A 27,194-nucleotide genomic window follows, 5' to 3' on the forward strand; every position below is an offset into this window, starting at 1 on the left:
AAATTGCCTCACTTTCAAAAACATCATGGGGTTTACATGGCATGGTGGGGAGAGGGCAGTGTACGATTAATTGCAGTTGTGTGTATGGCATTCTGCTCTCCCTTGTCTTCTATTCTGATTCCCCACAATAAATTTTCCTTCTATTGCTTAAGCTGAGGAAACAAAGGAGAGAAAACACTGTACTAAAAAAACAGACAATCACAGAATGGTCAGGGTGGAATGGATGCAGTGGGTTATCTGGGCCAACCTCCCTAATCAAGCAGGGTCACCCCAGAGCACATGGCACAGGATTGTGTCCAGACAGATTTCCAGTGAGGAAGGCTCTGCAATCTCTCCGGGCCAGCTTCCAAGCACACAGTAACCYACGCAGTAAAGTTCTTCCTATTCAGGTGGAACTTCCTGTGCATCCATTTCTGCCCATTGTCTTTCGTTCTATTGCTTGACATCACCAAGAGCCTGGCGCTATTCTCTGACCTCCTCCCTTCAGATAGTGATAGATACTGATGAGGCCACATCTCAGTCGTTTCTTTAGTCGCTGGTCTGCAAACTCGATGACGGTAGCAAAGAGGAGAAGGCCCACTCCCCTGTTAGAGGATCTCCCCAAAGCTGCATCAATCAGCTCTGAGCTGCTTTAGCCCTTTGCCAAAGGTTCCTGCGGCCCGACGCGGCTGCTCCAGGACGTGGCCAGGCAGGGCTCCGGGCGCAGCGGGCCTGGCAGCCTGGCCGGGGACGCGCCTCGGTGGCACCGAGCGGGGTGCGCAGGGCCAGGGCCGGGGCCGCGCTCCCGAGGCCGTGCGCGCTCCCGCTGCTGTGGCCCCGCGGCGCTGCCGCCGTCTCGGGAGCGCGCGGGGAGCACGCGCTGCGGCTGCCGGATTCAAACGGGCCAATAAGAGGTGCGGGCGCCGGTGCGGGCGGGGCCGGCGGCGGCCAATGGGCGCGGCGGACACTGGGAGGTGCGGGCGGTGCTGGCGATTTCAAACCCCTCCGAGCAGTCGCTGGACCGTCACCGGCCCGACCCGCCGGGCTCAGGTGAGACCTGCCCTCCTTGTCCCTTCCTCGGTGAGCCCCGGCCCCTTGTCCGCCCGCTCTCCGCATCCGTGGGAGGGCGGGTAGGCTTCCTCCCGCTCCTAGGCCCAAGCTTCCCCGTTTTTCCTGGGGACCGTGTGGAGACGCAGTCCCAGCGGCGCGACATCTCCCCCCGGGGAYGGCCCAAACCCGCGGGCTGCGCCAGCATCCGCCCCCAGAGCCTGGCGGCGTGGGGATTGCGGCTAGCAGCGGCGGGAGGCTGCGGCCTGTACCGCGCCGCGGAGGTGCAGGTCGCTCAGGCCGCCCGTGAAGCGAGGGGCGATGGGGCCGGTGGGAGCCGCGGGCTGGGCGGCTTCGCTATGACCGCCTCCGTCCTGTCGTCGTTGTGCGTCTGGGGCTGCTGGTGGGGCCTTCCCTGGGAGGCGGTCGGGAGGGTGGGCCCGGCGGCCGAGCGCCCCCCTTCCTAACAGCCTTAGAGGGGAATGCGGACTGAGCGCCTTCTGTCTCCCATGGCTGCGTGCAGGATCGGTTCCCCYTCCAAAATGTCCTAAGAAAAACGTTCAATGGGGTGATTGTAGTCCTGAAAGGGGCGAGCTCGTCTCTATTTCTGCAGCTCTGTTGTTGGGTGCAGGTGTTAAGGTTGCCAGAGCCCCACAGCGGGAGATGCTTCCTGTTGAATCCTCTCTAGTGTACGTGAAAAGGGCTTGGACAGAAATGTGTGTCCCATGTTTCTGCACGCAGAATCACGTCCTGTGATTCTTCCAAAGACAGTAGTTTTCAGGTTGGTGAACAGGAGATTTTCCTCCTGAATTTGGCCTCCTGTCAGTGAGAGATCCCAAGTTTTGCATGAAAGAGGCTGAAGAATGGTACTTCTGGATAGCTTAAGCAAACCTGGATTCTGTTCTAAGAACAATTTTTTTTAAAAAAAAATCACACGTGCTGCATGTTTCTTACTGATTCATGTTTGGTGTGTATCATCTATCTAATTATTCTGAGTTGGGTTTTTTTGTCGGTTTATTTTGTGTTTAGTGTTTGATTTTCTGCTCCTTCTGTGGAACTGCAGTGCAAGTTAAGGCTGCCTTGTGCAGGTGGTAAGGGTTTAAGTAGTTGTTGGGATGTTGAGCTCCAGCTATGGGAGCCCTTCCTTATGGATTACTTGTGTATCAAAAAGGCATTGCTATAGGCTTTTAGTGAATCAGTTAGTTTGAAGCAGTAAAGCTGCTTATTGCTGAATGTAGGGAGTCTCAGATATTGGAGTATTCTAAAGGTCTACCACAAAAGTCTGTTACTAAAACTTTGAGACAGTTTAACTCAAAAGGAGGAATGACTGAGTGCAAATTGCCTGTATAGTTTTGTTTGTTGCGTGTCCAACATGAGATCAGTTGATGGTGCAAAATTTGGAATTTGATCTGGTTTTYTTGCCTCAGGCTCGGCCATTCTTTAAACTTTGCTGTTTTGGTAGCTTCCTCCCATATTAAACTTTTAGATTCACCTTTTTTTTTTTTTTTTTCTTACTTCAAGAATTGTGATAGRGCTAAGCCTTTTGAGCAGCATTTAGAGAGTGATGTATTGAAACAGAATCGCTGGCAAATGGCCTTAAAGTACAATAAACTGGTTCTGAAAAATGGTTGTAGATGTATTGAAGGTAATTCTCAAAAACACAAACTTATAACATTAACTAGGGAACCTCCTGTAGGAAAAATGATGTGACAACTTGATGAAAAGGAATTTGAATTGTAGAAGTATGGGAGTTACTCAGACTGCTTTAGATGTGTACTGATGGAAGACTTCTCTTTTGATGCTCTAATATAAAACAGGGAATGCATGGTGATGGAACATGATTCCTGGTTCTTGTATACATAGGACTTGAATTTTGTCAGACTTAACTTTCATGCTGGCTCTTGTCCTTTCCCCTGTATGGGCCAGTTATGTAAGCTGAGCCTCTGCTTCTGAAAACATGGTCTGCCACGGTGGGGCTGTGCTCTCATACCAGTGTCCTGCTAACACGGGAAGATTTTGTTCCTGTTTAATAGTGCAGAAAAGCTGAATTTCAATGTAATGTTATAAATTGTTTCATTCTGTGTGTTCGGTGACAAATTTACAGCTGAAATGCACTTGTTATGTTGTATGCTCCTTCAGTCAAATCCTTTTTTGTATTTTTTTTTGCTACCCAGTTGTCATCTGCAAATGTAGCACTTCTGTTTGCCCATTCTTGTACATCACTTATGCACATCTTGAACAGTACATACAATTATAAGCTGCTCTGAAATGTTTTGTGGAGTACAGATAACTATCTTAATTATCTAATTTGGAGGATTTTGTTGTATAGGTTGTATGACTGGAAGGACACTTGAGAAATGTMAATACTTGCAAACCTTCTAATTAAGGTTTTCAAAAGCACGGTCAGTGTTCATCTGGTTCCCTTTTTTTCCATTTCTATTTCCTCTTTGTTCCACACTACCAGCAGCTGCTCCTTATACAGTTTATAAAAGAAATGTATCAACTTGTATTGCTAATTTGTTTGTAAGCTATTTAATAGAAAGTTTGTCAAGTCTCTGCCAGGGTAGGACCGCATTAAAGCATTTTGCATCTGTAGCAGAGTGGTTAGTTTCAAGACGACATAGTCCAAGACTAATATGGTGTTGCTGTCGTTGCAGATGCTTTGTTAGACTGTTCCCAGYGGTTCATGTTATAGGGGTGGAGTTCTGAAGTGACACTGAAAGGCTTGTACCCTTGTGTTTAAACTAAATATTGCCTTGCACAGGTAGTGTTGCTCTGGCTTGTTTCAATAAAGAGTCTCTTGACCTGAGCACTTGTACATAGTCTGGAATTGTCTCTATTACAGCTCGTTTACTGCAAAAAATAGATGTTGAAAAGCAGRAGCTGCTGCGCATGATTGTGCCTTCTGTTGCAGGGGGTAGAATGAGGTGGTAGGAAAAGTAACTTAGACAATTATTCAGCAAGGAGCGTGGCTGGTGCTGGCAGTGCCTGGAAGAAGCTTCTTTCTTCAGCTACCTACAAAGATGGCTGGAGAAATACATCCTTGCATCACAAGGCTTGATGCTCTTCTGAGGAGGAAGCGAGTGACACCCAGTTTCCACCATACCGGCTTCTTCAGTTGCTATTGTCACTATAGAAATGGCATCTCAAAATGTCAGACGATGGGCTAGAGAGATTGCTGATGAATCAGCTCCACCGGGGTGCTGTCATTATACATCTCTCAGCAGCATGAAATGCGGGGATGGTATGGTGCCAGGGTCTTCCTTCGTTCCTCCTTTGGAAGGCACTGTTTCTCCTTCCCCGCGGCTGGCCTTCTTCCTCCTGTCGGCTTTCAGAACCGCTCCCTCCTTCAGTTAGGGACTGCAGGATGATTGGTGGCCTGGGATAATGTCTGCTGCATGCTCGGGTATGACCGCAGCTCCCTCTGTTAGAGTAGTAATTGTTCTGACGGGTATGAGCGTTCGGGGTATGACTCATGAGGACAGCAGGCCCGGCGGGCCAAGCTGGTCACCGGCCCGGCGGCCCTTTCCCTGCCGAGAGGCGGCACCGCAGGCGCCCACTGCCGCCCGCCCGGCCCCGCGGGGACTGTTCCGCGGCGGCGGGAAGGGAGCGCGATGTGCCCGGAGCTGCTGCGAGGTGARCGCGGCAGGGCCGGCGCTGCCCTGCCCTGCCCTGCCCGCCTTTGTCTGGCCCCGGCGCGGGCCGGCTCCCGCCCAGGTGCGGCCGCGGCGCCCCGAGCCCCGCCCGCGGCGGGGAGGGGCTCGTCCCGGCCCGCCCGCGGTTCCCGCCCGCTGCCGCCGGTAGCCGGCCCGGAGCTGTCAAGGGTGAGTGTCCGTCCAGGCCCGGCCGAGCCGCGGGCTGTGTGCGGCGGCGCTGGCGGGGCCCGGCCCGGCCGTGGGGCGGGGGCGGCGGGCAGAGACAATGCCGGGCGGGCGGGCGGCCTGTTCGCCGTGCCCGGCCGCGGCCTGCGGCCAGACACCCACGGAACGGGAAACATCGCCGAGCTGTGGGGGTGCATTGGGGCTGCGGGCAGAAGTGGAGGGGGTGCTCTTCTGGAAGGTGCTGGGGATGGCGGGAGCGCCGGTAGTTGCCGAGGGAAGCCGTGCTGGAGGGAGCTTCCCTTGGAGAAGGAGGGACCTAGTGAACGGTGATATCTCCGTGGGAGCTTTCCTTCATCAGCAGTTCAGGCTGTCCTTTTAAAGAACATCACATGGGCCTTTTCATGCCCGAGCTTTGTAAACCCCTTGAGGGATGAGGGACTTTGCAGCTTATAAGCACAGTCCCACTGACATCGTTCACTCCAACCGTCCACCTTTAGAATTATGTCAGTACATGCCAGTGCACTTGCCCGTGGGTTGCCCTTTTCTCTTTTGCCCTTCTCTGCTCTGTAATACTGGCTCCACTCCAGGTTTACCCATGCAGTTACAAACTGCTTTTGGTCTTAGCTGTAATAGGAGGTCAGTTTATTTTGCTTTGTCTCTCAGTCTTAGATGAGTGGAAAAGAWCGGCCCTGGTTTCTTTCAGAGGCCATATTTTTCCAGAGAAATTAAGTATTTATGTATCTTACCAATAATTTGTTATTTGTGCTATTAAAATTTCACTGAGGTGAGTTGGGACATTRGAGCAGGCAAGAGATAATTTAGTGCTGTTTGTTCTTGAATGCCATTTCATTGCTGCTGAAGCTGTAGCTTTTCTTTAGCATGCATTTCTCTTTTCCTTATTCTGAGATCTTGCTATTCTTTCATCAAAAGTCTGTGAATTGCAACTTCTTGCAAMTTCTAATTCATCTGTCAATTGAAAATGCCTTTAAAATTCTATTAATTTTTTATTGCCTACTATGTTATGATTATTTAAGTCTTCAACCTTTTTTCTGAGCTACTTTGTGTTGTATCTAATGAGAAGATTTGGCTGGCAAATGTAAAAAAAAATATTGGGCTAAACTTCTAAGAAAGTGMAACTTCATCATTTCAGAGCCAAAGAGCAAATACGACCCAAAACTGCCATTAAACAAATAAACAAATAAAATTTCTTTCTGCTAGGAAAACTGTGGCTGCACTAACAGACATCTGTCTGCCAAGAAGTATAGGTTTATCTGAAATGTGACATCCGACTGTATAGACTACAAATATGTACCCTACTGTTTAGGAATGTTTTAAACTGATTTTTCCTTTAAAAATACTTTTAAAATACYGTCTTCATCCCTCAGAACTTATTCTTGAGTAATGCTTTTGAGAATCTTTCAAAATATGAAAATATTGATGATGTTCTTGTACAAGAGTAATATTCAATAGGTGAAAGTGGTTAGGGAGAAGTAGACAACCAGTATCAATAAACAGCTGATTTTGTTTAGAAGAAAATGGCTTCCTAGTTCGCCATTGTATATCTTCTGTAGAAAATGATCCAGAAGTGACACTTCACAATAAAATATAGTGATAGGTGACGAATGTATATGCTTCAAAAGAAATCACATTTCAGTGTGTTAATTATGTAAAGACTTTTGCTGAGCTGTACCCCATACTATGAGCTATAATACTGATGCTATTCAGTTCTCAAAATGGTAACAGGAAAAGCRTTTATTTAGAAGTTCAATAGGAGCTGTTCAGAGTAGTGCATGGTTAATCCAAACTTTGATGTTTTGATACTTTCCCACAATCTTTTAATGTGTTGACAGATTTGTTTCCCAAACTTACTTATATTCATTTGGGAATCCTCACTTTTATGTTTGAAATTGTTGCATTTGTGCTGCCTTGTGAATGTTTTCCACTCTTGCCACTTTTTGCGTGATCTCCCTTCAGAAGATCCTGTTCTTTTCTTGATGGTCTTCGTTTTCTGACTGTTCCATAATATAAACTTGCCCTGCCAAGAACTGTCAGGGAAGATTTATTATTCATCTCCACTACAGATTTCTCGGGTGACTTGCTTTTGGAAATGTTGCATTGACCACTTTTATGACAAATGTTTCTCACAAAACTTACTTTGGTAGTCCAGTTGCTTCAGGCGTCTTTTGTTTTCTGGATTCTACCAAAATGAATGTTGTTACTGAAAGGTTTAATTCTGTTTGTTCCAAGTTGTGGTAACAAAAGAAATCTATGTAGGTCAAACACTTCATTGCTGCAAATTCACTAGTAATAACAGAATTTAGCTGTGTTATCGTATAATGAGGCCACTTGGTATTTGCATGTTGGGAAGTAATGACTTGAGGTTTATGTCTTCGCAAAGAAGCTTTTAAGAAAAACCTTTTTGTCAAATGTGGGTACTCTGTGATCATGCAGAACCCAGTGACTTAATTGAAAGGAGAAACAACAGTCTTTTATTCTGGTAAATGCATGATGCAGACAGTGCAAAATCTTGGCATTAGGACAGATGTGAGCAGTGATGAAGCTAGAAAGACTGCATATTTAGGAAGGAGCTTTCCTTCTGTGACCCTGGAATACTGTCTGAGAAATTGTCTGTTCTAAAGGGATTTGTAAATTACTGGGGGGAGTATAATTTTATCACTATTTTTAGATGCCGGATTCAGTGCAGAAGGCAACTTAACCCATTTTGTAATTGAAGTATTGATTGTAGATGTTAATGACTAGAAATAGTAGGGGGACTGAGCTGACCAGACTGAAACAAATAGGTGAAACACCATTTCATGGACATTCAACTCTCCTGCACCTCTCTCCTACCATGTGTGATCCTCCCAAGTTAAATACATTGTGATGTTTCTTCTAGATTCTGTAATGTATCACTACTGTACAAGCAAGAGGTTGCACTTTGTGGCAGCCAGCTGTTGTATGTGTGTAAGAGTAAAAATTATTGTAAATCAGTATCAGTCTTGTAATAAACAAGCTTTTTTAATAGGGTTGCTATTGACTTTAGGGTGCGAACTGAATTGAGGTTTGTAGTACTTGATTGAGGATTGTCCTACAATAAGACTTCTTTCCTTGGCAGAACAGATCTCTGGAGAGAAATAAATGTTTCTGTTTATTGTTGAAGTAAGAAGTTTATGCTTTTGACAGTTTTCTAAAACAACAGACTATGGGTGTCTAGTATAGGTGCCAGAATTTTATCCTGGTTTTTCTGTTACTGGCAGGTGTGTTAGTACTTTCTTCCCCGTTTTGTTGAGAATAACTTGTTCTTACATTGGTTTCTCATGTGTTCTTCAAAAAAAAAAAAAAAAAAAGAGGTAATAGCTTGAATTAGTTCGAAGTTTCTGATTAAGATCAGAACTACCTAATTTCCTATAAAGTTCACTCTGCTTGTTCTTTGCAAAGATGTSTGTAACTTTGGGAAGAGACCACTGCATCTATTTATGTTGTCTGCATCCACACTGAGGAAGTACTCCATTATTTCTATACTGGTGGATTAAAATGAAGGTATTCCTGACGCAAGCTTGGTTTATACTGGCAAAGCTGTCTTTGATGGCACCTGRCTGCAGAACTAACTTGAGTGATGGCGAGTTCTGCTGCTGGAAATGGTGTTCACTCTACGGCATTCCTGCATCCATTGCTAGCAGGCTGTATAGAAAGCTTTTCATGTGAATTCAGTCTCATTTTTTGCTTTTAGAAAGAAGTCATCACATTTGTGGAGTTAGACATATTTTACCCCCCGCCACTGTTGGCCGTGAGTGTTYTGCTTTTGGCTATGGGTTGGTGCTTTTTCTTGTGTTGTTTTGGGGTGTGTGTTTGGTTTTTGTYTTTTGGTGGGTTTTGTTTTCTTTGGTTGGTTGCGTTTTTTAATAGGTAAAATGTGTTGAATGTGAATCAGGATTTTTCTTTAATTTTAAACTCTCTTAGTAGGCTGAAGGAGGGATAAGAGAACAAATGAGAGGTTTGCTCAGAGAAAACATAAACAGGGGTTTAAACAGATGAAATCAGATCCATTGCAAAAGACTGAGGTTTGCAGGCAGTAACTCACTTGCCTTTTTGACCTTATATGATTGTTTGGGATTGGTATGGCCTTTCAAATCTGGAGTTCTATTTTCACTGTAAATTTTAATTTGAAATACCGTTTTTTGTCAATTCCTGACATGGAGGAATTATGTGAGTAGGGTTTTTTTTGTTGTTGTTGTTTTTTAGTAAATTAAACATTAAAAACATAGTGAAACAGAATTAACAGTTCAGTAGCCTGTGTTTTAGGTAGCCTCATTTCTGAGTACTTTGTTTCTTAGACAATGAACAGATCCTTTCATTCTCAGTGGTTTACAGGTCCTTATCCCTCCCAAAATTTTTTTTTTTCTTTCTTTAGAAGCACACTTCTTGGTACCACTGTGCTGATGTCAAGAAAAAATAGTCATATTATTGTTTATTTTGATGAGAAAGGGAATGAGTAGGACAAACCCTAATAATGTTTGGATACGCTAGTTTGTTCTGACATTGACTCTTGTTTTACTGCCATTGGGCAAATTAATAGTTTATGCAATTCTAGTAAGACTGGTACTAACATCCATAGGAACTTGTAAATATTTAAGGTAAACTTAGTGTGATTTGCTTTGGGGGTGTGTGTGTTGGTGACAGGTAGGGGTTTTGGAGTTCTTTGTATTTCTTACGGTTTTTAATTATTGGGAGGTTGGATTTTTTTTTAAGTAACTTCTAACTAACACAGGAAGGAATAAAAAAGGTTGTTTTTACTGTGGGCTGTTGCTAAGCTAATTTTGTTATCAAGTTAGCTCTGTGTGTTAGTGTGGCTGACAGAAGGCTTTGAAGAACTTGCTTATATTAATTTATGGAAGTGAAAATACACCCCTAATTTAAGGGATTAATTTTCTGCTGAGAACCTCTGAGTATTAGGTGAACTACTTTGTAGACTAAAATATACAGCTTTGATGATATAGGCTGAATTTCTGTTAGGAGCATTCTGCTAGTGTTGTGTGCTTATATGCCTATAGTGATAAATTGTTATGTATGGCCAGGTTATAGAGTTCTGGTCCTGGCCTCTGCATTCAAACTGGTGCATTGAAATGTGTTGCTGCCTTTTTGATTTGATTTTGTGTGTATAAATAACACTGGGAGCCCTTTTTACTGCAGCTGCTATTTTCATTTTGCTGATCTCTCTGCATCAGACATCTTTTTCCATTATTTTCTCAGCAGTCAGGTTAGTTGTACAGTAAGTCTGAGAAGGGCATTGAGCCTGAGATCTCATCTGTCATACCCTAATAGTGTTCTTATTTTAATCTAAAGGAAAGGGGAAGGGGGAAGCAGTTTAGACTTGAATGAGGAAGGATTTGAGCCCTACACGTGGCAAGTCATTGATCTCACGTTGACAGTTGCTGACTCTGGTTATATTAGAATTAGGGCAAATATGGGTTTTGTTSTTCTCTGTACCTTTCAATTTAGTTGTGCTGTTTGTAAAGTTGTTAAAATGACTGTCCTTACTCTTGCGTCTGATTATTTTTTGACACTGATTCATGGCACCTGTTGCTGAAAGCATGTGTCTGTAAGAGTCAGTTTTKAGTGTTGATGGGAACTTATTTTGGTTTAGTGCCTTAGCTGTAGTACATTCTTCTTCAAGCTTAGGTGAGGTTGTGCTCCACATGCCTTTTCARCTAAAAGAGTGGTCTGGTCTTGAGAGTGTTTATCTAAATATAATTACAATCTTGGATTGTGTATTAGCAACAAGATTTGCTATAGAACTGTCTTTTTTTGTGGTTTTGAGGATTTTTAATTGTTTTGTTGTTGTTTGTTTTTTTGTTTTGTATGATTTCTTTTGTGTTTTGCATTTTTAGGTAAAAGTATCTCTACATTCAAGATGTATTTTTCTGCTTTCTAACTTGTCCTTTTCTCCACAGAAATTGCTGTAGTTATAGAGAGAGCCTGATTTACAATGGCGGACGACAGTGAATGGATGAAACTGCCCATTGATCAGAAATGTGAACACAAGGTAGGAAATCTTCGCTTTGGATTTGGCTTGCTGTGTATCTGCTTGTGGTGATTTTGTAGTGCTTCTCTATCTAAATACACCCTAGTTTATCTAAATACACCCTTGACAGCTGCATGTTGTGAATACTAACAGATCTGAAACTGCATCAGCTCTATCCAGCCTAAAGGCTGAATAAGGTTTATTAAGCATATTTTAGTAGTGTTATATACCATAAGCTTATGCACTGAAAGATCAGTACCCTCATTCACGTGGAGAAAATACTCRTCTGTAGCTGAAACTATTGTTGGGCTCCCACCTCCTCGTTGGTGGTTGCTAGAACTTATGAAGAGCAGTGGGGAAGACTGGCATCTCCCTGTCTGGATCATTCTGAATGAGAGAAAAACAAGTATTTTGTCCTGTTGCATGTTGTTCATATGGACATCAAAGAGAAATCTGCAGGTGCCAGATTGCTGAGCCTACTTTCAAGTATTATTGAAGAGCTTTGTGAGATTGATGAGTGAAGGTTGTACGAGCACCACATTGAAATGTTCAATTTCTGTTCCAGCTGTGGAAAGCCAGATTAAACGGTTATGAAGAAGCCCTTAAGCTCTTCCAGAAGATAGATGATGAAAAGAGTCCTGAATGGTCCAAGTATCTTGGACTGATAAAGAAATTTGTGACCGATTCCAATGCAGTGGCTCAGCTGAAAGGACTGGAAGCAGCACTTGCTTATATTGAAAATGCTCATGTAGCTGGGAAGTAAGTAGCCTTTTCTTGCTGCTCTTAGGCTGTTAGGACAGTTTAATGTGCCTCTCTGAGAAAGGCTCCAGCTATGCGCAGTGGCCACTAACAATTCTATCTCTATTGTGAAAAGCAGACCTTGCTTTCTAATCCAGAGGAGTTGCTGAATATCAGGCTTTCCTTGTGGATGGCCTCCATGTACATATGAACTTGTTACAAATTGCCTACAGTGTTCTAAAAAACTATTGAAGGCAGTAGTGAAAATTTCTGAAAGGGCAAAAAAATTAATCAGCCATGATGGTGTACATTCTGTGAAGTGAAATCTCTGTTCTTGTTTGATTGAAACAGTCTTATCTGTACAGGGAGCCTTTTCTCAGGGGGGATATTTGTATAATTCATACGTGAAATAAAATATAGTTTTATTTATGTGATGTTGCATCCAGCATAGCCATTATGAATCTTCATACCTGCCAGTTTCTTCAGTGGATGTTTTTAGTACTTCTCTGTTGTCTAGCCCATGAAATAGGCCATACTCCTGAGGGTAAAATAAAAGCACGTATCTGGCTAGATTAGTGCTTTGGTCCACTGACTTTGTGACCTGATTAAATGAATAAAAGTCTTATTTAAAACAAATAAACCCCAAGCTTTGTTTAAAAAACTAATAGCCTTGCACACTCTGATTTAAAAGTGTTGTAAATTATTTMGTTTTTCTGAAGGTTATATGTGAAATACTGTGCTGGGGTTATGTACCGATACACTTAACATATTGCAACATATACAATTCCAGGACATCGCATTTATTAGTGAACCTCAACTAGAGTATGTTAATGCATCTTCAAAATGTCTGCTATTCCACTGGTGTAGTCTGGTATTTGAATCATGTTCACTATGATCTGTGTTCTTTTAATTGAACTAGATGTTGAAGTCATCCCTTACAAAAGGTTATTACCTTCAAGGTTAGCTTAGGATGTAGTCTCTTTTACGTAAAGACTTGTTGGATTTTAATCTGGTTTTGGTGTTGTCTGTGGTTTTTTTTTTTTTTCTGTGGATAACGATGTTGAGCACTTAATTCACATAAATGTTCAAAAAGTAATACCCTCTCATCTTTCAGGACAACAGGAGAAGTAGCATCTGGAGTGGTAAATAAAGTGTTCAATCAGCCAAAGGCCAGAGCAAAAGAGCTGGGTCTAGATATATGTTTAATGTATATAGAAATTGAGAAAGGAGAGGCAATACAAGAGGAATTATTAAAGGGTCTGGACAACAAAAACCCGAAAATCATAGTAGCATGTATAGAGACACTGAGGAAAGCACTAAGGTAAGCTTCTAATTTTGGGGTTTTTTTGTGGTTTTCTTTGTTTTTTTCCTCACCCCAGCAAAATACAGAGTTCAATTTTATTGCTCAAGTCTTTAGCAGGCCCTTGTTGTTGTTGAGTAGAATGCATCTTTCCTGAACTGTTTTTTTTTTTTCCACAATTAACAAAATCACAGGATTTGTTAGATGTGAATGTGGTGTATGTTGTACAAGCCTTATCTGGATTTCTTTCATGGTAACTGTTTACCAAACTCCCATTTTCCCAGCCTCTTAAGGAAAGGCAAGATTAGTGTGCCTTGTTCCAGATTGTGAAGCTTCTCTTTTGAATATCTGAAATAACTCACTGATGTGAAAACTAAAATGTAGTGGGTTTTTTTGGGTTTTTTTTTAACCACTGTTTTCCTCACTGATGTGTGCATGTTTAATTGGGTACACAGTGTGTGTTTTTAGAAGAAAGAAAAAAAAACCCAAGCTCATTGCACAGTAAGCTTCTATTGTCCGTATAATAATTCCTTTATTGAAGAGTAGARCTGCTAGTGCTTCTTAAAAATCAAATCCAATTTAAGATGATGTAGTAGGCTTCAGTATTAAATTACTATTTTGTTCCACATCAAGTATGTTTGCTGCCTTTAAGTGAAAAATACTGGGGCTTTATGAAATTCTTATACTTGGTGTATATTTAATTCACTGACCATTAGAGTTTTCTTTTAAAGGAAACATGATTTTAGAATTAATGGACAGATTGCTACTTTCTGAGTAAAGGAGCTCATGTGAAAACTGTAGAATATATGTGGAGAGTACCTTATGCTGTCTACCTTTTTGAGAACTTGCTGAAGCATACCTAGAGATGATCCTTGTTAAGCAAACTGTGTTCAGGTTTCTGTAATGCCAAAGTAAAACGTGGGGCTTAACACATTACCTATGCTTCTGCTAAGTGAAACTACTGTCCTGTATTTAAGAATACATTTGAGTTCTTTTATATTGCAGTATCTAGTTAAATGTCCTTTTGACAGAAACCTGCATAACCTTCTTCAGTATCTTTCAACTAACTACTGTAAAATGTGCCACATCTGTTTTTTTTTTCTCATATGCAGTATTTTATTATCTTTGTGATGTTAAGATCAAATATTCTCATGGAGACCTGTTGGCTTAAACTCCATCTTCTGCTTCTGAGTTGTGTTGCTACTTGAAATTTTCTTATGCTTTGTGCGGGTTTTCTGCATTGATAACAAAATTTGTCTGTGTTGTACCTAGATGGGTAGTTTGAATGCATTGCTACTTTAGTTTCGGTATTTTCTGTCTTGTGCTAAGGTTTCTCTGCTTTCTTTTATTGTTATATAAATTAGATTTTATGAATTAGATAAGAATAAGTTTGCATAGGCACTTTTCACAATATGCTCTCTTTTTAACTCATGATAGAAAAATTAAGAAGTCTTGGTTAACTCATTTGTTCACACACTTAAATTCTAAGACCTCTTTTRAAAGTTTAAATACTTAGTATTTTTTAAAGTTGATGTGGCTGTAAAATTATGTGCACTATAATTTATATAAAGTGAGACTTATTTTAGATCTTGAGCAGCTTTTTTGCAAGGGTTTTTATGTGGAACTTGGAGGAAACCATAAGAAAAAGTGTGATTGGTGGAAAGGTTAATTCAGAATTAAGAATAAGAAATGTTTCTGAATCAGAAAAGTATATTGCTTTTGAGATTTATATATGATGCCTTAATAATTACGTATGGCAGTTAACTTTACTATGAGTTTGACAACAAAGTTCTTGTGTTCTCATTCCTCAGTGATTGAAATAGGAAGTTTTGTGTATTAAGTGCAACAGCACATGGGTGCTTCTGTCAAGGAAGGGTGATTGGCTGGGAAAACTTGKTTTATATGTCCTTTCAGTGGCACATATTTCAACACATGTTTTCTGTGAAGATGACCCAAGCTCACTATAATTGTCTGGTCTAACAAGTAGAAAAGTGACTAATGCTTCTACTGCAGTTTGCCTTCAAGGATAGACAAAGGAGATTCTATTCTGATTTTTTTTTTCTAAAAAGTAGGTCATACAAATTTTGTTCTAAGGACAACTTCTTTCTTCTCTCTTTTTTTTTTTTTTTTTCCCCCCTGGCAAGGGAGCTGATTTAAGCACCAGATTGGATTAAGTTCTTTGAAGTAATTTGAGAGGCCTGATTTTGTGATTCCAAGCTGGGTGTGGAGGTTAATTTTGATAGGGCATATATTCTTAAAATTTTACAGTAGCATCTTAAAATAATATCTCTCATAATGGTTTGAGTAAATGACAGAATCACTAAATGTGCACTTGAAAACTTTTATAGACTGTTTTTTTTTTTTTTTTAAAGAGTTATTCTTTATGGATCCATGCCTGGTTCCTGGACACTGATGCTATTCTGTGTGTTTAACTTTCAGTGAATTTGGTTCAAAGATAATCTCACTGAAGCCAATCATCAAAGTATTGCCAAAACTTTTTGAATCTCGGGAAAAGGCTGTTCGAGATGAAGCCAAGCTCCTTGCTGTGGAGATCTACCGTTGGATAAGGGATGCCTTGAGACCTCCATTGCAAAACATAAATTCTGTTCAGGTAGGGAGGAAGGAGTTCTGTATCCAAGCATTTAATAAAATACKCTGGTGCTCATCCTCCTCGATTCTGTGGGCTTTGGGCATACTGAAAGTCAAAGCTGGARTGTAATGTTTTTAGCTTCATATAACTTTATCCAAAATGTTGGTTACTCTTTGTCATTTTTGAGGAAATCATAAGAATGTTTAGTTGCTTTGAACATACATGAAGTTGTGGGGTGAAGTGTCATTGAAATTGGGCATGGGGATTGAGCAGTAGGATGTAGTAAMATAGCTGCCCTTATAAAAGACCCCTGCACTGGAATTCAGTCTTCAAGTCAACCATTCTCATTCTCAGTTTTCTTTTTTCCTGAAGTTTTATCTTCTGTGCATTCCTTGRTGCTTATTCTGAAGGTGTTCAAGATATGACTGTTTCCTTTCAGGAAGTGGCATTGCATTATGATAGAATATTTAAACATTTTAAAACTTTGTAAATTATGTATCCTTTCCTCCTACCCACTTGAGTTAATTGTGTTCAGGTGGAAAGCAGTAGCTTGCTGTAAAAGGCCAYGGTTAAAAAAATCCAAGCTGTTTCATCAAATGTAGCTCAGCATGTTTGTTTCATCTTGGTTTTAGTATAGTAATAACAGCATGGCTGTAAAAGAAAGCTTCCTTCATGCTTAGCCRTTTTTATTTCAAAGCGTCTATAGAGGCCACACATTCTGGCTGTTCTACAGTTTGTTACATAAATGCTTTGCTATGATAATACTCTGTTCTGTTGATATACTTATGTCTTAGGCAGACTAATACTGCTGAACAGTGAATGTGAAGTCACTCTTTTAGGGGCAGAAGAAAGAACTTGAAAAGTAGTGCTATCTTGGCTTTGAAAGGGGAAAACTGTAATGGGTTGCTTGTCTTGGAGTATGGCATAATGTCTCTGATACGATGATTCTTTTCCCTTTTGGCAGCTAAAAGAACTGGAAGAAGAATGGATTAAAGTGTCATCAGCTGCTCCTAAGCAGACCAGGTTCCTGCGTTCCCAGCAGGAGCTGAAAGCAAAATTTGAGCAGCAGCAGGGAGTTGGAGGAGATGTTGATGGAGGTAAACTATTTAATCTCTAAACTCCATTGGCAAGTATATTATTTTTATGTAGCATGTGAAGGAATGCATTGAATTGTAAAGGAGCTCCTACTCAAGMTGGTGCAAAACGTGGAGTGTACTACACAAAGTGTATCTTGAGGCAGAAATTTTATATGAAAGTATATCTGTCTTTTGAAATAGCAAAATCACAACTGCTGATAGCACTTTGTAAATAATAAACCTTAGGTGGTGCTCTAGTCAAAATTTTGTGTCACTCTGCTGATGTATTTCTCTCTCCTGGTTGCAGGAGGTGATGATGAGGAAGAGGCAGTACCACAAGTAGATGCATATGAGCTACTTGAAGCTGTAGAAATTCTTTCCAAACTTCCCAAAGACTTCTATGAGAAAATAGTAAGCATAAACTTTAATACTACCAGTTAATTCTCTGTGTAGCTGATGAGTCTTAAGACTTACGGGCATTTTGCAATGTGTGCTTTAGTACCATGTGGATAATAACCAACTAGTGTTAATAAAATATCATAACTGAGTCCTAAAGTTGAATTAGCAGCAAGAAAACTAATTTTAAGGGTCTGAGGTATGTCCTGGTAAAGGACTGTATTTCATATTTCATTGCAGTTACTGATGTTGAACTGTAGGGAGATATTGGTTTTCTYGGGATGGAATTAAGGTTTTCAATCTATGGTTTGTGGTAAGTATGCTTCTCTAGAATTGTTTATAGATTAATGTAAATTATTTGCTCTGCAGGAAGCAAAAAAGTGGCAAGAAAGGAAAGAAGCTCTAGAGGCTGTTGAAGTGCTAGTGAAAAATCCCAAGTTGGAATCAGGAGACTATGCAGACTTGGTGAAAGTGCTCAAAAAGGTAATARATAAAACCCAGAATGCACATATAGTTTAGTGTTTTTTGTAGTTTATTTGTATGATGGTTTAATAGTTACAGTTTGTATAATACTTATGAGTAGAAAATTACTAGGTGGAGCAGTGGTGGAAATAACTCAGTCTGTGGCCCACTGACAATTGTAAGAAATACTTCCGTGTCTCTAAAACTTGGATTTCTAGTCTTTAACATGATTKGGTTTTTCTCTTCAGGTTGTTGGAAAGGATACAAATGTTATGTTAGTTGCTTTGGCTGCCAAATGCCTTGCTGGACTAGCTACAGGCCTCCGAAAGAAATTTGGACAGTATGCAGGGCATGTAAGTAAGAGTATGTACTTTTTTTTCTGAATTTATTGATGGTGGACACYKTTTTCTTTATCCTTTTTTTTTTTTCCCTGTCAAGCCTTGGTATTTATCAAAGGTATTCTTTGTACAATTAAGAATGCTTACCTACCCCTTAAAAGAGTAAGCATTGAAATGCCGAGGTCTTTGCAGCTTAAGTTTGAAAGGACCTTTTTTTCATATTCAGCAACAATTTCATGTTATATTCTGTTGCAATATAAGTCCTCTATATGAAGAAAATTTAATTGCTCTGCCATGAGATGAACTTTATTTATATTWCTTCACCTTAGAGATACCCCCACAGGAATGCATTTGTAGGCCACAGCGGAAAAAAATGCATCTAAATCCGTTTTATTTAGCACCTCTTTGGTGTATGTTTCATGTTGGTTGGGTTTTTTGAATGTTGGGGGATGGTAGATGGTGGGTGTTCTGCTTCTTTGTTGCCTGGGTTTTGTGGGGGTTTTTGTCTGCTTAAAATAGCCAAAGCTTCTGAGATGTTTGATTGCAAAATGTTCTGGTGATCTAGTTTAGTGCTGTTTATTCTCCTTTGATTCTCTTCTCTCACCAACAGTTTATATCAGAGGATACAGGGAAGCTTAACCAGTATCTAGAATCAAAGGAAGCTTGTATTAATTTGCAGTTCTCATTTGTTTCTCAAGCCTATGTCACTGTTCTTTAAGCTGGTCAATCAAATTTTTCATGTGATAAGCAAGATTAACAGGGTTAGAAACACAGATTTCATGTGCCTGTCTGCCAGCAGTGTTGTCTCTGAATTGGGAAGTTGCTGAATCTCACTGTTTCAGAAACATTGAAGTCTCATGAGCTCTGAACAAGTTTGTACAGTCGCTTTCATTCTGAAAGCTGTCTGTAGTCATAAAAAGCTTTCTTACATCTGTTTTATACTTGATTTCTCAAGGTTAACCCTTATAGCTACGGAATTAGTGTTGAAAAAACCAAGCTTCTAAAATAAGGGTATAACTGGTTGCCAAGCAAATGGCGTTGAGGAGATGACTTTTTCAGTACTGTCATGGCAGCTCTGAATTGCATAATCTCAATACTCATTTTATCAGTTCACTTGATTTGTTTGCTGGATGTATTTACTTGTGAGGAAGATGTAGACTTCTYCTGAGAGTGGGCACTGAAGTGTTATAAAACAGAGTTGTTAGAATTATGATATTATAAACTCTATTAGTTAAATATAGGACTGCTATGTTAGTCTGCAGTCTGTGTTCTAACAAGGGTGATGAAATCATGCATTGAACCATACTACTCACTGTAATTGAGTATATGTGTGCCATCTTCACTTCTGACTGCATTTGTAGCCCTGGACTAATTTTTCTTCTCTCTCACATGGGATATGGTTTCTAACTTCCGTGTCAAAAATACTCATTCTGGCTGTCAGCATTTTCTAAAACAGAGGCTTAATGATTCTAAAKATCCTTATGACTTCCTTCTCCATAGGGTGTAGTGGCGCCTTGCAGTAGCACATATGATGATCTTTGTGGTGCCGTCTGTATTATCTGAAGGTTTTTTGAGTGCTGAAATCTGTGAACAGGGAATTTAGAGGTTTCAATCCAAGAAAGGATACCACCTGAGTCTAGACTACGGTGTGTCACAAGGGGTTGAGATCCTATAGTCAGGCACCRAGTAGAAAGCAAATCTGTTTTGTGTTAGGCAAGAGCTTACAACTTCTGTAAAGCATCTGACTATTTTCAAGCTATGAGCTGTTGTGTTTATGAAAATCTTGAAAATTGCCTGCTTTCCATAGATATGATCTGCATGTTTCTGGCTCACTGACAGAAGTACTTACTGTTGCAGAGACCATACTAAAATGCACCTGCTCATATTACTGGCACATGGGAAGATCTGCAGTGTAGTTATTTTTATTTTCTTTTTCCTGTTGAATGTTTTATTTATTTGTTTTTTTCAACAGTGACTGTCTGAGCACCTAGTCTAGGTGAAAATTGTTGTCAGATTCCAGTATGGCATAGTTTACTGTCAGATATGCTTTTTCAAGGTTATAGATCTGAAAAATATTTCTGCAGAGAGGATTCCACTTGCTTTAGCATCATGATCTTGTCAGCTGTGGATCAGAGGAGGACTTTTTAATGAGCTGCTCTTAGTGCTGTCAGAAATCTGGGAAAGAGGAAGCAGGTTAAATGCCTTATTGGATTCTTAGAATACAAGAGCACAGCACTTTATGTTGTGAAATGGTTTATTTCCATWGTATTGCTCTGTATTCCAGAGTATTAATATAATTATGTAGACTARCTTGTCTGCCTCTTGTTATTAAATTATTCAAAAATCTATTTTTGTTAAGAGTGACTGGAATGAGTTTAATATCAGAGATCAACAAGAATAAACTGGTTCAGATTGCTGTTTTGTAGCTCTGGAGGGGTACAACTGGGATGTTTGTATTACTTACTTCTCTGCAAACTACCAGGGAGCAGCCTATCAGGCTTTCCGGTTATATTAGTGAAGAGGGGGTTGACATTTTTGTTCCCTTTTCCATAGGTTGTTCCAACAATCCTGGAGAAATTCAAAGAGAAGAAGCCCCAGGTAGTGCAGGCACTGCAGGAGGCCATTGATGCAATTTTTCTTACAGTAAGTAAGAGTGAAAATTTCCCCATTGTCTGAGAATTGGTCTCTAATTTTGATTTGCTTTTCTCTTTACTGAAATAATGACTTTTTTTATTCAATGCTGTAGACCACATTGCAGAACATAAGTGAAGACATTTTGGCAGTCATGGACAACAAAAACCCAACAATTAAGCAGCAAACATCCCTTTTCATTGCAAGAAGCTTCCGACACTGCACACCTTCTACTCTGCCAAAAAGTCTGTTAAAACCTTTCTGTGCTGCACTGCTCAAGGTAAAGCAGAAGGAGTTGGTATTTGTCTGGCATTGACTTGAGCACTGTTGTTGTGAAGCCTTGGATTGTTTGGGGAAAAAGACCCGAAGGTCAAACTTGATGGTGACTGTCAGGGGAACAATTTAGTTTCCTTTTTCTTAGCTTTTTGGGAGCATAGACTCACGAAATTTATAGGATTAAGACAGTGATTTGCAACTATTAAACTCCCAGATGCTGCCACTTGCTTCTTACACATACCTTTCACTTTTTGTTGTAATGCTACCATTTACTGTGGAGAAAAGAACAACCATCATAGATTGACACATGGCAGTGATACTCTAGAGTATTTATCGATGTAAATGATAACAATGTATACTTTTTTTCTTATTGCAAAATAGCCCTTTCCTTGTAATGGGAAATATCCCTGGCTTAAAAAAAAAGAGATTTGAACAAGATGGCAGTACTTTAAACTCCTTACAAACTTTCATGATGTTTAAATTATGAATGTTTAACCTCTTCCTGTGTGAAAGACACAAAGATGAGAAAATGGCTGTATCTGAGAAAAAGTGGATTTGGTCAGTTCATAAGAAAATAGAAGTGAGAAACAACCTTTTTCTTTCTGCAGTGGAATGTTAAGGATTATTAACTATTAATTATTATTAGATATTAATTATTTTATTAAGGATTTTAATTTAAAGGGCGGGGACTTATATAGAAGATATTTATATACGAACCACAGATCACTTGACATAAGTTGTCTTTCTCTGCAGCATATCAACGATTCTGCTCCTGAAGTAAGAGATGCTGGATTTGAAGCGTTAGGCACTGCYTTGAAAGTAGCTGGAGAAAAGGCTGTGAACCCATTTCTAGCAGATGTAGACAAACTAAAGCTAGATCGGGTGGGTATTGTTACAAATGTTGTAAAAAAAAAGCTCCATTTATCTACKTGAGATGCATCTTAGGCTAGAGAAGATGAAAGAGGATGCCTAGTCACTTTCAGTGCAGATTTTTGAAGATGTATTTTTTAATTAAATGTTACTGATGTTGCAGGGAATCTGGAAATCTCATTTCTTGCTGGATTATCAAGTTGGATTTTTTAATTTCTTCACCTAAAACACATTAATATACTAACATAACAACTTTTCATTCTTACATAAAATATCTGGCTGTGTTATCTATGAGGTGGGTTCTGAGATTCAGTTGTGGTTTTGATTGGTTGTGTATGGGTTTTTGTTTATTTTTAACACTATCTCTGTTGTCTGAAACAAGCTTTTGGGTCACAACCATATGTCTAATTCTATATTCCTAGATAGGATTTGGTATTGAATACTTAGTTTCCAACAACAAAGTTGTTATACTTTTGCATAAACTGACAGGTATGTTGAYTGAATAAAGATTTTAAAATTTAAGGTCCTCAGACTTAGTCTTTACGGCATCTGTAAGTATCAGTAGAATGTCAGTATTTTCTTTGTAAATAAATGCACTTCATTTTGAACTAGGAAAATTATTTTGGCAGTACAGTGATGTCTAAAGCCACTGACTGGTTAACCTTACTGTTGTAATGAGCACAAGATAACAAAATTTTGTGAAGTAAGCAACTGAAACTCTTCTTGTTTTTTCCAGTCAAGTTTGAGCCACTGTTGGTAAAGGGACATTGTACATCGAATTGTGGTAACTAAATAGCTTCTTTCTGCCTTTTTTTTTCCCCTACTGCTTGGCAGATTAAAGAGTGTGCTGAAAAGGTAGAATTGGTTTATGGTAAAAAGCCAGGTGGAGCAGCTGAGAAAAAAGAAGGCAAGCTTGTTGCTGGAAAGACCGCTGCTCTTCCAGGGCCTGGAGGAGATAAAGAAATAAAAGATGCAGCAAGCAAACCAGGATCACTGAAAAAGGCGACTGCTGYGAAGGTAAGAGATTGTCAGATAAACAGTTGACTGTGATTGCATCAAATTGTTGCTTAGTGCGGATCAAAGGTGGCCTGTTAAATGTTCTCCCTCCACTGAGCGATCACTGTCCTTTTGCAGGAGTAGGTGAGCCTCACAGCAAAAGGAATCTTAGATTTTGTGGTAATATACTTGATGAAATCTCAGTCTTTAATGATATGAGCTGTTTTGTCACTTATGTCTTAATACCAGGTTTTGGCTTTGGATAAACAACTGGAGGCACTCAGAGGAGGCTCAGATGTTGTAATATTGATGTGCTCTGTGATAAAGGAATACTTGGCTAAAGTCARGATTTATAACTAGCAAGGCTGCTAATTAAGTATTGAGTATTTTTTCAGCATAGTTTTTAGTTTGTTTCATCATTTGAATTACTAGCCTGTATTTCTTGATTAWTATTCTTTGGATCTTAAAAATTAACTGCAGTAGATAGTCTTTGTAATATGCTACTTAATTGTTCAGGTGGGATACCTGGAAGTGAATAATAGAATTGATCAAGTTTTTGATCTAYTACTGACAGAATACTGTCTCTGTTAGGATAACAACTGCAGGCAGAGATGCATTCTATATTCTAATGTAAAAAAAAAAAAATCTGAAAAAATAGCAGTCTTTTGATACCTAGTTAGACACCTCTTTGGTCTTGGCTAACTTGTCCTGTAACTTTCTAGGGTGGGGTGCCACCGAAGAAAGGCAAACCAGCTGCAGCTGCAGGTACAGGAGGTGCTGGGGCTAAGGGCAAGAAGGGTCCTGAGACCAAAGAAATATTTGAGTCGGAGCTCTCTGTGAGTATTCTGCTATTCTCTGAAATACGAAGTCCTCTGTGATTGCAGCTTTGGTTAATCAGTTGTTTGGGCAGTACAAAWTTTTTCACTGAGGTTGTTTGTTTGTTTGTTTTTGTTAGGAGAAGGGAAAGCAGTATGTATAAATTTGTAACTGCTGAAATGGGTCTTTGGTAAATACACCTGTTATTCACACTGTTGTTGGCATCAGGCCATATAAGACAGTAAGCGATAAATAATACTYATATCCTTATAACAGTGTATATTACTGTCTCTGAAGTAGGATAAGATGAAAAAACTAATATGACTACTATATGTGTAATTTAGGACACATGATTTGCTGAAGGAGTCTGGTATTAAAAGCCTGAGAATACATTATTCTGGAGTTTACAATGAAATCTGAAGTGAAAAAAAGTAATAAACCAASTAATACAAAACTGTGGTGTACATATTAAGCTAGGTTTCAGAAAGAAGTACTGAATTCTGCATGTTAACAGAGTATCTACCAACTTTCTTGGTAGGGAGCCAGGTGAACTCAGGTGTCTGTAGGTCAAACAGTAACAAAAATACTATTAAAACTTTGCTGGMTATATCTGCAGGTTTTTTGGACTGTCAATCCAAACGATCTAGTTTGGAGTGTTGCTTAGAATGAATAATTTCCATTATGTATCCAGTTTATATTGCTAGTTATACAATAGAAAATGAGAATACAGTTCTGTGAAAAGAGGAGTTTTTATCACTAAATGATTTTAATTTTCCATTTTGCTTGAACGGTGACAGAAGATAGGTCTTCTCCCATCTACCCTCATCAACTGCTGATTMGTTGTTGTCAGTGTTTATTCAGATTCAGACTTGATACAAAATTACCTTGCAAATTTTAGGTTACCTCTGCTTGATTCTGTAAGCAGATACTTAGTATTCAGGTTTATTTTTGACTGTCTGCACAGTTTCTCATACTTTTCAGGTATTGCTTTTCTGTTGCAGTGCAGTTTAGCAGCTTTCTAAACCCATAAGATCCCTAAACTATAATCCATACTAATATCATGCAATCTACAACAGAACCTTTTACATTTTATAAATGCACCACAGTACAAGGGTTAGTCCAGTATATTACCTGTTCTTAAGGTTGCTGCCCTCCTCTGAAGGGATTCAGTGGAGTGTTAACCTTTTTCTGATCTGTCTGCAGATAGAAGTATGTGAAGAGAAAGCTGCTGCTGTCCTTCCAGCTTCTTGTATCCAGCAGTTGGACAGTGGTAATTGGAAAGAGAGGCTTGCCTGCATGGAGGAGTTTCAGAAGGTATGTTTGTTACAGGTGATAAGAGAGGCRGTAGGGAAAGAGAAAACAAGTAATTTCTTCAGCTCTTTAGGTCTGGTAATTCTCCTGAAAGACATGCTAGTMGTAGTACATCAGCACTTCAGATGTGTTAATAAACAATACTTGAAAAAGCCAAATGTTTTATATGGTTTAAATTCCAATACAAGAGTGGAGTGAGTATTTTACCTTAATGAAGGTAGTTGTGCTTTTGTCAAAAATGGTCGTATTTTGATTGAGGATACTTAGAGGTCTTTAAAAAAAATTTTTAGAGGCTTATACAATACTAGCAGGCTTAATCTCTGCTCTTCTGTAGTCAGCATTCCAACATGAGAGGTGCAYAACATATTTCATCTTAAAAAACAAAAGCAGCTTTTTGAGGGGCAGGTGGGTTGTTTGGGAAAGTTTTGTTTTGTTTTAGTTAAATRTTACATTCCCAGGGTTGGAATGGCCAATAGTGATTGTTGCGGACATTTGTTAACATGAAAGGAGTAGTGATGCAAATGCTGTAGGTTAAATGTTGGCTGAGTACCTCAGGTTCTGTGTAAAAGTGGCTCTTAAGGAAAATTACTCTGCTGAGAATTTCTGCAACTTTATTCAGTATTAAGAAAATACTTAAAAGACAGTTGAGAACTTCAGTTTGAGTTTTATATAAATTTGTGAACCACTGGCCAACTTAATGTTTATCCTTTTAGGCTGTTGAGCTTATGGAGAGAAGTGAAATGCCTTGCCAAGCGCTAGTAAGAATGCTGGCCAAGAAACCTGGTTGGAAGGAAACAAATTTTCAGGTAATGTATTATCCTTCAGTAACTAAACAGCCCAATTTTTGTTAATGTAAAATCATTTCCAGCTAAAAGCCTGTAAGTGTATATGTCACCAGTGACAGTCCTAGCACTGTGCCACAGTTCTATCTGTAATCAGTGAGAATATAAACTCTAAAATTGGATTTTATTTCTGTTGAGATTTGAGGCTTGGATGTCATCTAAGGTATCTAAAGATTGTTTGTATRTGTATGTGTATATGTGTGTGTGCATATATAAGCCTATGTGTGTATATGTAAGTTCTAAAAGTAGATAATGGCAGCCCCATATTATTGATTATGTATGGTTATATATAACAATAGATATTTATATGTGTTTACAATTTTTTATATAATCACACAAAATATATATCAGGGTGTGTATATAAAATATCTGTGTGCATACCTTAACATATTCAAATGTATGTATATGTACACAAATACAAAATTTGTGTATATATTTGTGTTTACCCACCAATATATGTAATTCTTATGTGTGTCTATAGATATATAGAATAAAAAAAAGTCTAACATGCACAAAGACATGAGTAACCTTCTTGCTGTTATGGACTTTACAGGTGATGCAGATGAAACTGCATATAGTTGCACTGATTGCACAGAARGGAAACTTCTCCAAAACTTCAGCACAAGTTGTGCTGGATGGTCTTGTAGACAAGGTTGGTGATGTGAAATGTGGAAATAATGCAAAAGAGGCCATGACAGCAATAGCAGAAGCATGTCAGTTGCCATGGACTGCTGAGCAGGTGAGTGAGTAGCAAATGAATTCATTCAGTAAATAAGATCAGAAATGATACATGGGGTATTCTTTCAGTCTGAGGCATAAATCCCAAGTCTTTGATTTTTCTCTGTTGTATGAAAGTGATTTGTTTGCTCTCAAGATGCTTCCTGAGGCAGAAGTTAAACATATGTTCCTCTAAAATTGAAAACAGGATGGTTTGAGTTAAAAGGGACCTTAAAGATCATCTGGGTCTTCCCCCTCTGCCATAGGCAGGGATACCTTCTACTAGACCAGATTGCTCAGAGCCCCATCCAACCTGGCCTTGGAACATTTCCAGGGATGGCATGTGTCCACAGCTCCTCTTTCAGTTAACCCATTTGTCTTTGTTCTACCATTGCATGCCTTGTCAAAAGTTTTGTTGGAGGCCTTCTTCAAGTACTCAAAGGCCACAATAAGATTACCCTGGAGCCTTATCCAGGCTGAAAAATTCCAATTCTGTCAGCCTTCCTTCATAGGAGAGGTGCTCCATCCTTTTAATCATCATGGTGTCCCTGCCCTCTACTCATTCCAGCAGGTCTCTCTCCTTCCCATGCAGGAGATTCCAGAGCTGGATATGGCACTGCGTGTTGGGTCTCACCGGGGCAGAAAGGCAGAATCCCTTTCCGTGCCCTGCTGGCCACCCTGGTTTTGGTGCAGCTCAGGACAMGTTTGGCTTTCTGGGCTRTGAGTGYTCATTGCCAGGTCATGTCCAGCCTATCATCCACCAGCACTCCAAGTACTCCTTGRAAGGGCTGGATGCTCTCTCTGATGCACTCTCTCCATTCRTCTCYCAGCCTRTGTTGATACTGGGAGTTGCCCCAACCCATGTGCAGCACCTTGCACTTGGCTTGTTGAACTTCATGAGGTATCCATGGGCTTACTTCCAGAGTTTGTCCAGGTCTCTCTGGATATCATCCTGTCCTTCAGGTG

At 39.9% G+C, this 27,194-nt stretch overlaps 1 protein-coding gene across 5 annotated transcripts in view; it reads left to right on the plus strand.

The window, feature by feature from the left end:
- Positions 1-919: 919 nt before the first annotated feature.
- CKAP5 (cytoskeleton associated protein 5) overlaps positions 920-27,194 on the plus strand; it is a 51,462-nt gene continuing 25,187 nt past the window's right edge. For 3 of the 5 annotated variants that reach the window (XM_057364971.1, XM_057364943.1, XM_057364980.1), the window contains exons 1-17: positions 920-1,029; positions 10,799-10,890; positions 11,435-11,628; positions 12,722-12,928; positions 15,347-15,518; positions 16,462-16,594; positions 16,881-16,984; positions 17,339-17,452; positions 17,680-17,784; positions 20,323-20,412; positions 20,516-20,680; positions 21,430-21,558; positions 22,381-22,563; positions 23,265-23,378; positions 24,562-24,672; positions 25,383-25,475; positions 26,065-26,250. In XM_057364971.1, the coding sequence (XP_057220954.1) occupies positions 10,834-10,890; positions 11,435-11,628; positions 12,722-12,928; positions 15,347-15,518; positions 16,462-16,594; positions 16,881-16,984; positions 17,339-17,452; positions 17,680-17,784; positions 20,323-20,412; positions 20,516-20,680; positions 21,430-21,558; positions 22,381-22,563; positions 23,265-23,378; positions 24,562-24,672; positions 25,383-25,475; positions 26,065-26,250 (2,157 nt within the window). In that variant the 5' untranslated portion in view covers positions 920-1,029; positions 10,799-10,833. Of the gene's footprint in view, positions 1,060-4,795; positions 4,851-10,798; positions 10,891-11,434; positions 11,629-12,721; positions 12,929-15,346; positions 15,519-16,461; positions 16,595-16,880; positions 16,985-17,338; positions 17,453-17,679; positions 17,785-20,322; positions 20,413-20,515; positions 20,681-21,429; positions 21,559-22,380; positions 22,564-23,264; positions 23,379-24,561; positions 24,673-25,382; positions 25,476-26,064; positions 26,251-27,194 lie in introns of those variants that run through there. The other 2 variants (XM_057364952.1, XM_057364961.1) reach the window with 2 other exon arrangements.

This window comes from Malurus melanocephalus, unplaced genomic scaffold, assembly GCF_030028575.1.
Source record: "Malurus melanocephalus ecotype Western Australia unplaced genomic scaffold, MMel_1.1 scaffold_2, whole genome shotgun sequence".
In the NCBI taxonomy this organism is placed as follows: Eukaryota; Metazoa; Chordata; class Aves; order Passeriformes; family Maluridae; genus Malurus; species Malurus melanocephalus.